General features: G+C 43.6%; 1 protein-coding gene across 6 annotated transcripts in view; it reads right to left on the reverse strand.

Moving 5' to 3' along the window:
- The window catches only part of SH3KBP1 (SH3 domain containing kinase binding protein 1), a 229,201-nt gene extending 215,775 nt beyond the window's left edge, over positions 1–13,426 (reverse strand). Inside the window, exon 1 of one of the 6 annotated variants that reach the window (XM_054063899.1) lies at positions 12,856–13,426. In XM_054063899.1, the coding sequence (XP_053919874.1) occupies positions 12,856–12,859 (4 nt within the window). In that variant the 5' untranslated portion in view covers positions 12,860–13,426. The remainder of the gene's footprint in view (positions 1–12,855) is intronic. The other 5 variants (XM_054063893.1, XM_054063948.1, XM_054063877.1 and 2 more) reach the window with 5 other exon arrangements.
- Positions 13,427–15,134: the final 1,708 nt, after the last annotated feature.

The raw sequence follows: 15,134 nt of genomic DNA on the forward strand, positions 1-15,134 counted from the left end.
CCTTGGTTTTGGTTCTTGAGAGAGACACTGGCAGACTTGAACAGACAGGGACTGAAACACTTCTCAGAATAGCAATATCTTGCTTTTAAGTTCTCCACATTAAAAACAAGATGTTGTTATTTTAAGTAGTAATTTTCAGCATTTGGCTTTGCCAACTTCCTGTATCTACACACCAAAGGCACCACTCTTCCAACAGAAAATATCAAAAAGGTGACTCCCAAAACACAATTTGCAACACCCCCCCACCAGCATTTACCTTCCAGGGTACCAATTCCAACTCTGAAGAAACTCAGCAGACTAAAGCAATAGTCTCTACAATACAGCCAGTCCCCCTCCTTCTTGACATGGTATTTACAGGAAATAGCTATAGGTTTCTTGCTTCCCTAATTCTGAAGCAAAAGCCATAAAGGGACAATTTTGCTGTATTCCATACCACATTGTCTTTACATTTCTGTAGATATTTGCATCTTAATACAGTTAGCTTTGAGACTGTGTAACTGAAGTATTTAGGACTGTTCCCCAAAAAGAGAAGTAGTGCACTTGAAAGACAGAGGAAAGAGAAGGAAAGATGAATTTGAAGGAAATGTGTATGAAAAGAAGAAATGACAGAGCACCAGGTACCTAAACAGAAGAAAAAAAAAAAAATGAGTGAAGAGCAGCTTTCCTGAGAAATAGGTGAGAAACAGTGATGCATGTTTATTTTAATAATAAAGAAAAAAAACCAAACAACAAAACCAATCCAAAGCAACAATAAAACACAGCTTACAAGGGCGAAGAAGCATACATGCACTTCTGTAAGTGGCAGAAAAAGAAGCAACTGCTTTCTGACAGAATGAGGTGAAGGAACGAGAAACACGTCGGAACAAACAAGACTGTTTTCTATACAACTGTGAACAAACTATCAAATATATTGGGGAGGAATACATATTAATAGACTTCTTATGCCTGCATAACCAGTGCAGATGACTTTGAATTGTCAGCCAGGAGTTCATCATGAACTAGATGGCGCCTTATCTCAATCTTCCATGAACCACTGTCAGATAATTGAGATGCCAGCTGATCAAAAGCACTGTTTACACACACAAAAAAGTGTAGTTGTTAAAATAAGTAACTTGCTTAACGCAAACCAAAGTGAGCAATTCCGAAAGGCAGCATGAGCAGAAAGAACAAATAGTGTTCAAGTTGACCGCAATGGTCAAAGTAAAACTGACAAGTGTACTTCAACTGTTTTTAAAATGCAGCTAAATAAAAGTATTTTATTAATTAAATGATCAGCAGATATAAGAGACTTCAATATCAAGTTTCAAAGAAAATAAAGACCTCTCCTTATTTAGAAAAGATCATCAGATAGAGAAGGATATGGCAGCTGTCCAGGCAGAAGAACATCGAAAACAACTAGCAAAAGTCAACAGCAACAGTAGCAGTTAAGATTCCTCTCCCAGTTGAAAAGGCTGTTTCTTGCAACAGAAAGAGCTGACCTTAATTGTACAAATTAGTTCGTTGTTCAACCGTACACTTCTTTTCACCACACAGGTCATGTGGTTCAAGCCTCCAGAAGCACTCAGTCAAGAAAGGAGGAAGTCATAGAAGGTACTCCTTTCAGTTGTATTAAAACTTGCCATGAGTAACAGCAGTTTACTAAACTCGAGTAACTATACTCAGAAATCCGTCTATTAGACACATATTACCTCTACAAAGTTGTAGTAGTTCTATACAGATAGCTAAACTTGGCTTACTTAGTGTGACTGCACCATAGACCCGTAGACTGCTACAAAAGAAGGAAGTGACTGAGAAGCTGGTCAAATACATAAGCCAACTAGCTAAAATCCAACAAAATCCACAAAAAGTTTTAGTTCTGTGCCACCTGAAAAAATTAACTGTGTGTGTAACATTACTAACAAAAACAGTTAAAAGAACACATTTCCAACCTTAAGAACGTAGCAATTAAAAATGAAAACAAGATAAAAAATAATCTACTAGAAGGCTGAGATTAATGTCTGCATTAGTTAAATGATCAGCTCAATGCAGCAAATGGCTTTGAACATTAAAATGAGATCATAGTTAAATGCTACCAATTTCAACTGAACAAAAAAAAACAATGAAAGCACAGAAATGTATCAAAATAATTCAAATCTACTAGATGAGGCCAGTTTAAACCATCTGACTTGAATATCAAAACATTTAAGTCTGAACCAACTCTAGATTTCAAGACTGCATAGTGACTAACTTTCTTGTTCCCTCAAGCAATCTAAAAATGCAGGCATTAAAAAATGCAAAGCTTGTAAGCTATCAAGCCAGTGATCTCAACAACTGTTAGCAGCTTGATCACAGAATCACAGAATCACAAGGTTGGAAAGGACCCATTGGATCATCGAGTCCAACCATTCCTAACACTCCCTAAACCATGTCCCTAAGTACTTCATCCACCCATTCCTTAAACACCTCCAGGGAAGGCGACTCGACCACCTCGCTGGGCAGCCTGTTCCAGTACCCAATGACTCTTTCTGTGAAGAATTTTTTTCTGATATCCAACCTGAACCTCCCCTGACGGAGCTTCAGGCCATTCCCTCTAGTCCTGTCCCCTGTCACTTGGGAGAAGAGGCCAGCTCCCTCCTCTCCACAACCTCCTTTCAGGTAGTTGTAGAGAGTAATAAGGTCTCCCCTCAGCCTCCTCTTCTCCAGGCTAAACAACCCCAGCTCTCTCAGCCACTCCTTGTAAGACTTGTTCTCCAGCCCCCTCACCAGCTTTGTTGCTCTTCTCTGGACACGCTCCAGAGCCTCAACATCCTTCTTGTGGTGAGGGGCCCAGAACTGAACACAGTACTCGAGATGCGGTCTCACCAGTGCTGAGTACAGAGGGAGAATAACCTCCCTGGACCTGCTGGTGACCCCATTTCTGACACAAGCCAAGATGCCGTTGGCCTTCTTGGCCACCTGGGCACACTGCTGGCTCATTCATTGATGCTTCATTAAACAAAAACTAAAAAAGAAGAATAAAGTATGGCTTACAACATTTAGGAAAAAAATCTTTAATATTAGGAGGGCACACAAATTTGCAGGAATCTTTTGTACTTTTCTGGAACTGGAATTCAAATTTCCATTATATCAGCAAGTGAAGTTCCACACATTGCTTTCCATAAGGCCAGCCTTCACATGGTGCGATTTTCTTTTGCCAGTTAATAGGACCATAGCCTGCCTGGAAGAACTGATAATCACTCTCAGATGTTCACAAATATCAATTGTCACGAACTCCTTGACCATGCACTCAAGGCAAGAGCACTCCAGCTTAACCCTGACTAGACGGCTTTCCTTTCTGCACCATATCTTCTTCCTTTTGCCCAGTCGTTTAAAAGTTGATGGGAACAAAGTTAGGTTCTTCTAGGGTTTGGGGTTTTGGTAGGAGTTGCTTAAGGGGTTCATAGAAACAAAAAATAGTTTTGTTTGGAAGGGACCTTAAAGATCATCCATTTCCAACCCCCCTGCTGTGGGCAGGGACACCACCCATAAGACCAGGCTGCCCAAGGCCCCATCCAGCCTGGCCTGGAACAATTCCAGGAATGGGGCAGACACAACTTCCCGGGGAAACCTGTTTCAATGTCTCATCACTGTCATCATGAAGAATTTCTTCCTAACAGCCAATCTAAATCTTCCCCATTCTGATTTAAAGCCATTGACCCTCATCCCATTACTCCACGTCCTTCTAAAAAATCCCTCCCCCGCTTTCCTCTAAGCCTCCTTCAAGTACTGGCAGGCCACTATAGGGTCTCCCTGGAGTCTTCTTCAGGATGAACCACCCCAACTCTCTCATCCTGTTCTCATAGCAGAAGTACTCCAGCTGATCTGGAGGGAGAGGGAGTTGTTGTTGTTTGGTTTGGTTTCTTTGTTTGTTTTTCAATCTGGCAGTTCAAACAGAAAAATTGGATATTTGTATTCAACAAATGCTGCAGTTCTGTAGTCTCGTAAAAATACAGTACCCAGACTATTTCATAGGAAATTAAGATGATCTTGCCTATAGCGAATGCTCTTGAGATTTTTTTTTTCATAAACTGTTGATGACAATGAGGACACATTCATAAGAAATGGCTGATGAAAAAGAAAAATATCTAGGTAATCAATCTTCATCCATAAAACAAACAAATATTGTTTATAAATAAGTATTACCACTCTTCCAAAGCAAGTAATTGATCCATACATTTGGAAACATAAGGCCAAATTTAAAACACATATTTATAAATGTTCTGAAGTTGACAGCAAAAAGTTTTTTACACCTAGTCATAACAAAAACCCAAAACAAAGGCATCTTTCTCCGGACACACACTGGAATTTCTAGTGTGCCCTTTTCCAGTGGGAAATAGACAGAAGAGCATTAACAGCTCAATAAGAGCTCAGTGAGACCTCACAGAAAGAACAGCAGGAATGAGGAAAATACCAAAAAAATAAGCCAAGGTCTTGCTGCTTGCTAGCTCTACATCTGCCACGAGGAGAGCAAATTTTCAATGCTATACAAGTCTATCATAGGAAAAAAAAATAAAAATCTACTCTGCCAAATTACCAGAGTATTAAAAATGTTTCCTGTCAGTGGTGAGGATGAATCAGCAACCACAGATAGAGCACATACTAGATTTAGACCTGAGATGAGTTATCAAAGAATAGTTTTACATTTGGCTCAAAAATGAAAAGTCCTGGGTATATTCTAATACTTCAGTTACATACAATTAAAAATCTTTATAAATCTAGTTATAAGGAAAGACAGTGCTACGTATAAAGAGAATCAGGCTGACACTGGTATTCAATACAGCAGGGAACAGCACCAGCACTTGCACTAACCTCTAAGAACTTCTTCCTCACAAAACCAAACCAAATCGAACAGGAAAACACCCTGAAGCAATTTTCATGTGTGTCCATTTTGAGACCTCAGTATCAACAAAAAGCACCAACATCTTTCTATGTAAACTAATAGCCAAGATCCTGGAAATTGCAAGTCGAGGACACAAGAAGTCGTGGGGATTTCTATCATATTGATGATACCAAACTCAGTGGGGAAGTGGACACTTCAGAAGGCAGAGCCACCACATAAGAAGACCTGAATAGGCTTAAAGAGTAGGCTAACAAGAACCTTATGAATCACAGAATCATAGAATCACTAAGTTGGAAAAGACCTTTGAGATCATCAAGACCAACTGTACCTGTCCACTACTAAATCATATCCCTAAGCTTCATCTACCTGTCTTTTAAATACCTCCATGAATGGTGACTCAAACACTTCCTCGGCAGCCTGTTCCAGCTCCTGATAAGCCCTTCGGTGAAAAAAGTTTTCTTAATGTCGAATCTGAACCTCCCCTGATGCAGCCTGAGGCCATTCCCTCTCACCCCATCACCTATCACTTGGGAGAAGAGACCAACACCCAGTTCACTACATCTTCCTTTCAGACAGTTGTAGGCTGTGATAAGGTCTCCCCTCGGCCTCCTTTTCTCTAGACTAAACAACCCCAGTTCCCTCAGCTGCTCCTCATAAGACTTGTTCTCCAGCCTCTTCACCAGTTTCGTTGCTCTTCTCTGGACACGCTCCAGGACTTCAATGCCTTTCTTGTAATGAGGGACCCAAAACTGAATGCAGTATTCAAGGTGCAGCCTCACAAATGCCAAGTACAGAGGCACAATCACTTCCCCAGTCCTGCTGGCCACACTGTTTCTGACACAGCCCAAGATGCCATTGGCCTTCTTGGCCACCTGGGCACACTGCTGGCTCATGTTCAGCCGGCTGTCAACCAAAACCTCCAGCTCCTTCTTCACCAGGCAGCTTTCCAGTCACTCTTCCCCAAGCCTGTAACGCTGCATAGGGTTGTTGTGTGGCCTTGCTAAACCTCATCCTATTGATCTCAGCCCACTGATCCAGCCTGTTCAGATCCCTTTGCAGAGCCTCCCTACCTTCAAGCAGATTGACATTTTCTCCCAGCTTAGAGTCATCCACAAACTTACCAATTCAATCCCTCCATCCAGATTCAACCATGAAGTTCAACAAGGACAAGCATAAGGTCTTGCACCTGGGAAAACATACTCCAGGAGTGGACAGGTTGGAGGCAGTTCAGAGAAGGGCCACTAAGATGATCGAAGGAATGGGGAGCCTTGGGCTCGAAGGAATGGGGAGGAAAGGCTGAGAGAGCTGTATTTGTTCAGCTTTGAGAAAAGAAGGCTTAGAAGAGACCTTGGCCACAAAGAAGGTGAAGACTCCACTTTCACAAGGAGTCACATGGTAGAAGTTACTCCTGAGGAGATTCCAATCGGACACAAGAGAAAAGAAATGCACAATGAGAACTATAATCCATTGGAATAATCTCCCCAAAGCAGTGATAGATTCCCCACATTGGGCACTACTAAGATTCAGCTAGATAGCATGCTGGGCCACCTTGCCTAAACTGTGGTTTTGCCAAGAAAGGTTAGACGAGATGATCTTTAGGTTCCTTCCAACCCAGAATTCTATGATTCTATTTTACACAGGTTGTTGGTTTTAGTTGGGTTTTTTAAGAAGTAGGTCATATAAATCTACATATTACAAATTACACATGGGACGCAAAACACTTAACTTTTAAATATGAGCAGTATGACCATTGAAAGCTAGTGAAATATTGATAGATTACTGAATGGTTTGGGTTGGCAGGGACCTTTAAAGATCGCCTAGTCCAACCCTTCTGCTAACTTGTTCCAAGCTGGGCCTTGCCTTGCACCACATGCAACAAATCCATATTGGCATTTTTGAAAAAGCATTAGTTCCCTGGGGAGTTGCGCACCAATGCTGACTTTGGTCTTCAAATAAATGAACAGACTTACACTGGTTTCGTGCGAGCTGGTTTCAATCATCAGAAGTGATTCAGCTGCACAATATGAAAGAGTGAGAAGGAGATAAAGAGGAACTTTTTCTTCTTGCAATACTTCAAATGAAATTCAAAGGCAGAGTTCAAAAGGCACCTCTTTACACTGACACTATACATTAATTAGAACTTAGGGATATTTTCCTCGTATAACTGCTCAGCTTTCTATACTGCATTACCCTTGTTGCTAAAGAGAATTGTTTCAACGCAGCCATAATTTCTGATCCACAACTCTAGACAGCTCTTCATCCTAAAACAGAAGCACAAATTCTCAGCAACACCCCCACTGGAATAAAAACTGCTATAAGAATGAGAACAAAGACATCCTTCACCTCCTTTGCACTCACATCGCCCAGGATGCTCCTTTCTCTAAGCTAAAGTTATGTTAGGAACAATGCAAAGCCGAGACATCACAACAGTCATCTCAGCTTTCAAGTGGACTTTACCTCTGCATTCTCAAGAGCTGGTTCTATGGATGCTTCTCAACTATCAGTAATAAAAAGGGGAGAAAAATGTCAACTCCATTTGCTAATACAATCCATGACTACTAAACTGCGGTATTGCATATTTGCTCATACATAGGGACTTAAAGCTTTTATTGTGTTTCCACTCTGTGTGGAGCAGACTGTCAGCAATTACTTTTACATTAGCTGAATTACTGAATCTCGATACTCACCTCCTCTCTTGTTCCCCTCCCCTAATATATTCTTTCATCATTCCTCAGCATACAGAATGTCGATGTGCCCTACGGGATATACCTTCCTGCTTTTGCATCCACGGAAAACATCCACTCCCAGGTCCAGGATTTTGTATTCTGTGATTTTTACAAAACACGTTGTTTTTTATGAACTTGCTCTATAACAGCAGTAACGGAGCAAAACAACAGATACCATCTCTCTGGCTGTCTTCTCTCCTTTGATCCCACCAAGGCTAACCTGCTTTGAGCATTTCAATGACCTCTAACATTTCAGACCTGAAATTTCAGCTGCTCATTTCACATTACCAAGCTCTCCTTTTTCTCCTCCTAACACACATGTCCCTTCCCCTTCAAGTGGGGAAGGAGTCAATACATTATCTACAAGGTCCATGCTGATCCACTATATGAATTCTGATACACTGCTGGTAGAAAGATTACCAGCAGCATTCTAAAGAAAAACCCCTCTAACATCCAGTGAATAACAATTACAAAAGAAGCAATCTGAATACCATTACAGACGAATTCTATATATTGCATTAGCAGCAGTTTAAACTGAAATACATATGCATTCAGCACTAACATGAAAATAAAACTGCTTCTCAAGAAAATGTTTTAATTATTACATATGCATCTTCAAACCCAGACAGAAAACAATACCTTTTCTAGCAGCTCTACCCTAATTCTCTACATATGCATCTTTGATTAGCACAAAAAAGAGCAAGAATTCTGCTGGTTTAAGAAGCCATCTGTTTAAAGTATTCTCTTCTTTATCATACTTTCTGATCTAAAACTAGCAGTTAATATAAAAAAACAACTATAATGGAAACGCTGAGAAAAGAAGAGCTACTTGAAAGTGGCAAGCAGAAGAGATACCAATATACAAAAAAGTCTGCACAATAAGAAATTATTTCCATAACCTTTTTCATATATACATATATATCATGTATTTTATATTTCTTGATTTCAATACTCTATCTTGACCCCTTTAGAAGGCAGCTCTGGCAACCTGTTATGACAGAAATGTCAATATCTCTTGATTTCTAGGAAAAAGAGCTTTGTGCCAGCTATTTTTGCCTGAATTTTTATATCAGCTACCGAAAATATTTTATCATCGTTTATGAAAACTCCACTTAAACCCAAACCCTGAAGACATTTACAGGCCGTATAAATACTGTCACCAAACAACTGGAAATCTGATCCTGAGCAGCTCCAATGCAACTGCCTTGAGAACAAACCTCCCTATGACAACAAAAGAAACAGAATGAGTAACATCCCGTATAAGGAGGAGAATAAAGATTTTTTTACAGCTTGAGGAGGACTTTTACACAACTTTTCCTATATAAAGCCACTTTACAGATGCTTATAACCATATACTAAAAAATCAAAATGAAAAAATCATGCTAATCATCTTTCTTATGATTTTTCCTTATTCAGCTGAAACTGCTCAAGGATGACAAGAATGACACACGCTATTCCTATCTGAAAACGTCTTACAGCTATTTTGCTGAAAGGCTCCGAAATCCTCACGATTTTGGAGAGGGAACTTAAAATTTTTCAAAGAGCATTCAAGGACTGCAAACACACTTACCACCTGCCATGGGTGATTCATACAAATCCTGCTAAGCGCAAGGCTCATAAATGCTTTGTTTTACATAGGGCCCTAGAGTTTTTGGAGTTTACCAGCTAAACTCGCCAGGTCCCCTGTTGCACCCCACGCCACAGGGGCCAAACAGAAGGTTTGATGCAAGCAGTTATGTCTTGCTGGAGGTCAGTGTGGCCCCACACGCAGGAAATGTGCTCAGAGTGCTCCCTCTGTTGATGCCTCGATAAGGGAGAGGGAGAAAGAGGAAATGGCATGTCTGAAAGACGTAAAGAGAAGTAGAGAGAGGGGGAAAAAACATAAAAAAAGTAGCAGTTCAAGAGGGGAAGCAGGGCTGAAAGTGGGGGCAGGGGATAGAAGAGAATTTGGAAAGGGAAAAGAGAAGTAAGAGAGGGGAAAAACAGGAAAAGAGATTGCAACTAGTACAGAGCGATCAGACTCTAAAGTGGATTCCAATTTTTTGATTACATTACTTCTTGTTGTAACATTCCTTTGGTTTGTCCAAACTAGCTGTGTTACTGCACCGCAAAGGATCTTTCTCGACCACTAATGTCAAATCACATAGACCACAGCTGTCTGCCAGTATCAGTAATCTAACTGGTTCAAAGAGCACAAGACTCTTTGGATCCAAACTCCTAAGTGTGGTGACAGCAGAGGTGAGCAAGTTGTTTTCACATAAACAAAAGCAATGCATGCTCTCGTTTGCTTTCCCAACAGAAAAGCTTGAACAACACCTTTAGAAATATTAGGATTAAAAAATATTGATGATGAAAGTGTTTACTCATAGCCCGACATTTACAAGCACCACGATGAAAGCTTCAACTGCTTAGATTCATGGTGGTATTATTATACGGGACCTCTACTCCATTTAATGCACTGAACTGTCTGTGCTCTGAAGATGAGCCAAGAATGCACAGCAGAAAAAAGGATCTTCCTTCATCTGCAGAAGCTGGAAGGTGTGTCTCGACTGACAGGAGAAGCAGCACAAAATCAGCTGGTTTGTGACGAAGGCAGTTAAATACTGCTTTCTAGAATCAGACTTCTACTCCTGCATTTTCTAAATTTGATAAGTAGTACATTTCAAACCAGCTTCTCCCCAAGCAGCTACCATACCCTGTTCTTATTTGGCTTTCCGGACCTCCAACTGTAGGAGGACAGGCTGATGTGTGGGCACGCAAAGCTCTTCCAAATGAGACTGAGGAGTTCTCTAATCATATGAAACCCTAACTGTTCTTAAAAAATACCTGTAACAAAACAAACCCAAACCAACAACAAACAAACAACCACAAACACAAACCCTGACAAGACACCGCCTCTTCATTTCTCAGACATTTAAGGAAGGGGACAGAGCTTGTTCCACTGTATTCACTTTTAAGATCTTTGTCTTACCTCCCTTTTACATTTAGAGAACAACCACCATTATTTCACTCCTGACAAGTCCATTCCAAGTGTAAATTAATTAACTTGAAGATATTCTAATTATAATGTAATAGAAGAGCTCACAAAACCTCAATAAAGCTCTATTTCTTCTAAGTTTTGGCGCGTGCGCTGTGAAGAATCTTGGGGCCATATGCTGAACTCCACTATGCACGTATGTGTAATATACACATATATATACATGCAGAGGTTTGAACTAACAACATGCAGTGCCATACAGAAATTATAAATGGTTAAAATAAAAGGCATAAAGTTAATCTAAAAATAAAACATGAGGAATCTTAACAGTGTAGTACACAAAGAATTCACCTTTTCCATATCTAAAATATCTTTCAAAAATGCTAACAATGATTAAAATGTTGCTAATGAAATCCTGTTTTCATCTGATATCTCCTAGAAAGATTTTGTTTTCATATTACTCATATCTTCACTTGCTTGCACAATGTTTCTATTTGTTTTCAAACCACAAGGATCACTTATCACTTAAGGTTATGAACAACGAAACCATATCTACTTTCCCTCCACTCCCATTTTGCAAAGAAAAGTATGACTGAATTATAGTGATTTGGGAAAGTCATTACCCAAATGAGCTTTAAAGAAGCCATATGTGTACAATCGTGGCCAGCCCAAAAGGAAAAATGATGGCCTTCACTGCTAAGTTACAGTATTCAAAAACCTTTCTAGAGCTTTACAGTGCAAGTTACTTCATTGCTCCTTTATCACTTTCCTTAATCTTCCATACTGTGAAGCTAAAAAAAAGGCTAATATTTGGACTACAGAATAAGCAGAAAAGGTTTACTGTGTTGCAATACAAAGCTAAGAAGGGGAAAAAAACACAGAGAGAGGATAAGAAAATAGAAATGATCTTAAAAAAAATTATTTCCTGCAACATACCCTACTGAAGAACAACATCGCTTCATCCCAGCAGTTATAAACCCCACACCTCATCGCCACACCACGCTTTAGAATCTCATCACTACAGAATTTGGGAGCTGTGTTAGCTAGTGGACAAACCAACCCTAACAGAGTCTTCTCCAATGAACCAAATTAACTGTGGCGGTCTGGGATGCCGGCCTACTGTCAGCAGAGTTCACCGGGATCAATACAGCTGAATGAGCTGCATAGGGATGAGCGCATTCCAGACGAACTGGAGGACTAACTGAAAGTCAATAGTGAAAAGCTAGCACTTAATCTTGCAGCTCGCAGGTACGGCAGCTGTGCATGGGCTCTCACAACATCCCCCAAACTAAAGAACAAAGGGATGATATTTTTTCCCCACTATATTCCCAACCTCGCTGTATCACAACAGGTAAAACTGTGTAAAATGTCTGCCCATGGAACGCATTATATTGGGTCGCTTCGGTGATGCTGCTCTCAGGTTCCCCCGCAGCATTTCTGCCACCGTGAACCAAACAGACGGCCGGGAGCCCGAGGACACCCCAAAGGCGAGGGGTTTTTGGAGCACGGTCTGTGGGTACACCCAGGGCTGCCAACCGAGAGCAGAGACATTCTTTTGTTCCCTTCTCTCCGTCATTTTCTATCGGGCACTGCGCTGGGCAGAGGGATCCCGGGGTGCATCCCTTCTCCCAGAGCCTGTGCCTGGCACCGCCGAGCCCCGCACAACGGGACAATTCACCCCTGCAGAGCCCCTCTGCCCCCAACGCAACGACCCCCATGGGCGCCCCCTTGCAAGCGGGGCAGGACGATTCTGGGGGATGCCCCGCTCACCCCCCAAGGGATGCATCGCTCCCTCCCCAAAGGGATGCCCGGCTCGCCCCCTCAAGGGATGCACCGCTCCCTCCCCAAGGGATGCCTGGCTTGCTTCCCCAAGGGATGCCCCACTCGCTCCCCAAAGGGATGCTCGGCTCGCTCCCCAAAGGGATGCCCCGCTCGCCCCCCGGAGATGCCCCGCTCGCTCAAGGAGCTCAGCCCCCACTCGCGGGGCTGCGGTCCAACCTTCCCCCCCCCCACCCCCCCACCCCGCACACCGCTCCCCTCCGCCCGGGTCGGCGCCGCCGCCTCAAGCCTGCAGAGAAGCCCCGAGGTCGATGGATGCGGGAGAAGGGTCTCGGAGAGCTGTCAGCCCCGCAGCCCTGAGGGGCGCCCTGCCCTCGCCCCGCCGCAAACCCCGATCTCTCCGCCTGTCACATGAAAACAATTATTCGACTCGGCCGGGGGAGGGGAGGAGAAGTTCAAAGCTCTGAGATTGAGGTCGGGGGCGAGCGGTTCTCTCGCCGCCGGCTGGAACTCACCCATTTATGTCGAGCTGAAGGAGGCGGAAACGGGCTGAAAGTTTGAGGGCGGGTGGCCACGGCGGAGAGGGGCGAGGAGATGAGCCCGGGAAGGGGCTGAGGCTGCGGGCAGAGCCGCTCCCTCCTCTCAGCAGCCGCGCTGCATCCCGCGTCCCGGCTAGAGCAGCCGCCGGGGGTTCGATGAAGAAGAAACCAAGCGAGAGAAGGGGCTGAGCCTTCGCCTCGCCGCCTGCCGCCCCGGGAGCTGCCGGCGGAGGAGGCTGCGAGCGGCGGGGAGCAGCCGGGGGTCCCCGCCGCGGGAGGACGAGGACGACGGGGAGGAGGAGGAGGACGATACTGATGCTGTCGCTGCCGCTTCTGCTGCTGGTGTCGCCCGAGCGAGCGGCTCGGCGCTGCGGGAAGTGTCGCGAGACTGCGCCGGAGCCGCCTCGGGAAGGAGGCGGGGAGGAAGGAAGGGGAGTTGGCGGGCTCCAGCCTGAGAAAAAGAGGGATGTGCGGAGCCCCGGGGACGCGGCTCCTGCCCTCTCAGCCCTGGACACGGGGGAGGCGCCGCGGGGGATGGGCCTCGCCTTCTTTGGGTGATGGAGAGGGAAAGGAGGGCCCCTCGGATCCCTCAGGCATCCCCCCAGCGCCCGCTTCCCTCGGGATACGGGGGATGGAGGAGCATCCCGGGCCGACCCGCTCCCCCTCCAGCCCTCGGCGAGGGAGGGAAGGGAGGAAGGGAGGAAGGAAGGAAGGAAGGAGGGAAGGAAGGAAGGAAGGAGGGAGGGAAGGAAGGAGGGAGGGAAGGAAGGAAGGAAGGAAGGAAGGAGGGAGGGAGTCAGGGATTGAAGGAAGGAAGGAGGGAAGGAAGGAAGGAAGGAAGGAAGGAAGGAGGGAGGGAAGGAAGGAGGGAGGGAGGGAAGGAGGGAGGGAAGGAAGGAGGGGAGGGAAGGAAGGAAGGAAGGAAGGAAGGAAGGAAGGAAGGAAGGAAGGAAGGAAGGAAGGAAGGAAGGAAGGAAGGAAGGAAGGAAGCGAGCAGAGTCGCACATGAGCAGCTGATGGTTCGTTTCAGGTGTTGCAGGAAGGAGTGAAAGGTGTGTTACAATGAACCTGAGGGAAAGAGAGCAGCTGGCATAGGCAAGGAACATTTTTGGGCAGAAAGAATCACCAGGTTGGAAAAGACCTCTTGGATCATTGAGCCCAACCATTCCTATCTGCCACTAAACCATGTCCCTGAGCGAAAAAAAGGTACCTGATGACACCAGGAAGCTGCCTTCCCAGGCAAGTCTTCCCAGGTAAAGACCACTGGGAAAAACCCTATCCTAGGAGCAGAGGGGAAGAGCAGATTAAAAAGTGTATAAAAGATAAAGCATAGGGAACATCTTTTCCAGCACAAACACCTTCAGTATTAATGAAAAGTTAAGCAAAAACAAAGCCCGTTCTAACTTCAGGTAGTTATTCTGGGTAAGAAGACAGAAAACTACTAGTAACGTAAGGGATCTGGTTTTGCATTTCTCCCCCTGCTCCCACCCAAGTACAACAGATATTAGCTTAAGGGAAAAAAGGGGATTTTGATGTTTGAAATTTGAGAATTTAGAAGTCTTTCCAGGCGGTATCTGGCTTCTTGGCTATGAAAATTGTGACAGTGATGAAATGTTTAAGAGAAAATTAGAGGATTTAAATATTTAAGCCTCTCATTGGTTAGACAAAATTCCTAATTTTTGACTATTAATATTTTTTTTTATTTAAAAAAAAAAACAACTTCAACCACAGCAATGAAAACCTGCTTTTAAGTTACTTATTTCCATTCTGGAGCAGCAATGGAACATCAAGACTAACGCAGTTTTGTCTTTCCCAATTCTAATCTTCAGAAAAAAATTAGTTATTTTGATATAACAAAACCTTCATAGGGATAACGACGGTTTAATATTCAATTTTTAAACAAAGTTTTCAAGCATAACTAAAAAAGGAAAGTAAGTTGGACTATGAAAGGGAATTTGATGGAAACAGGCTGGCATGGACAGCCTCCAGCTCAGTGTCAATGAAAAGTCAAAGACCTGAACCACCTCAGTACTGTTTTCAGGAACACAAGGACACCAAGTCACAAAGCTCTGACGGAAGTCTAAGACTAGAGGGGGGGAGGGGGGCATGAATTTTATCTTCATACACACACAGAGCATCTTTTAGCCAGTCACATGCTACCAAAAAGCCAACATTCGCTCTTTCACACATACCCTTTAATAGAATAATGCTGGGGTTCATTATCCACAGTTCCTCATTGCATAAGGACACTTGAC

The sequence above is a fragment of the Cuculus canorus genome, chromosome 1, assembly GCF_017976375.1.
Source record: "Cuculus canorus isolate bCucCan1 chromosome 1, bCucCan1.pri, whole genome shotgun sequence".
NCBI classification, from domain to species: Eukaryota; Metazoa; Chordata; class Aves; order Cuculiformes; family Cuculidae; genus Cuculus; species Cuculus canorus.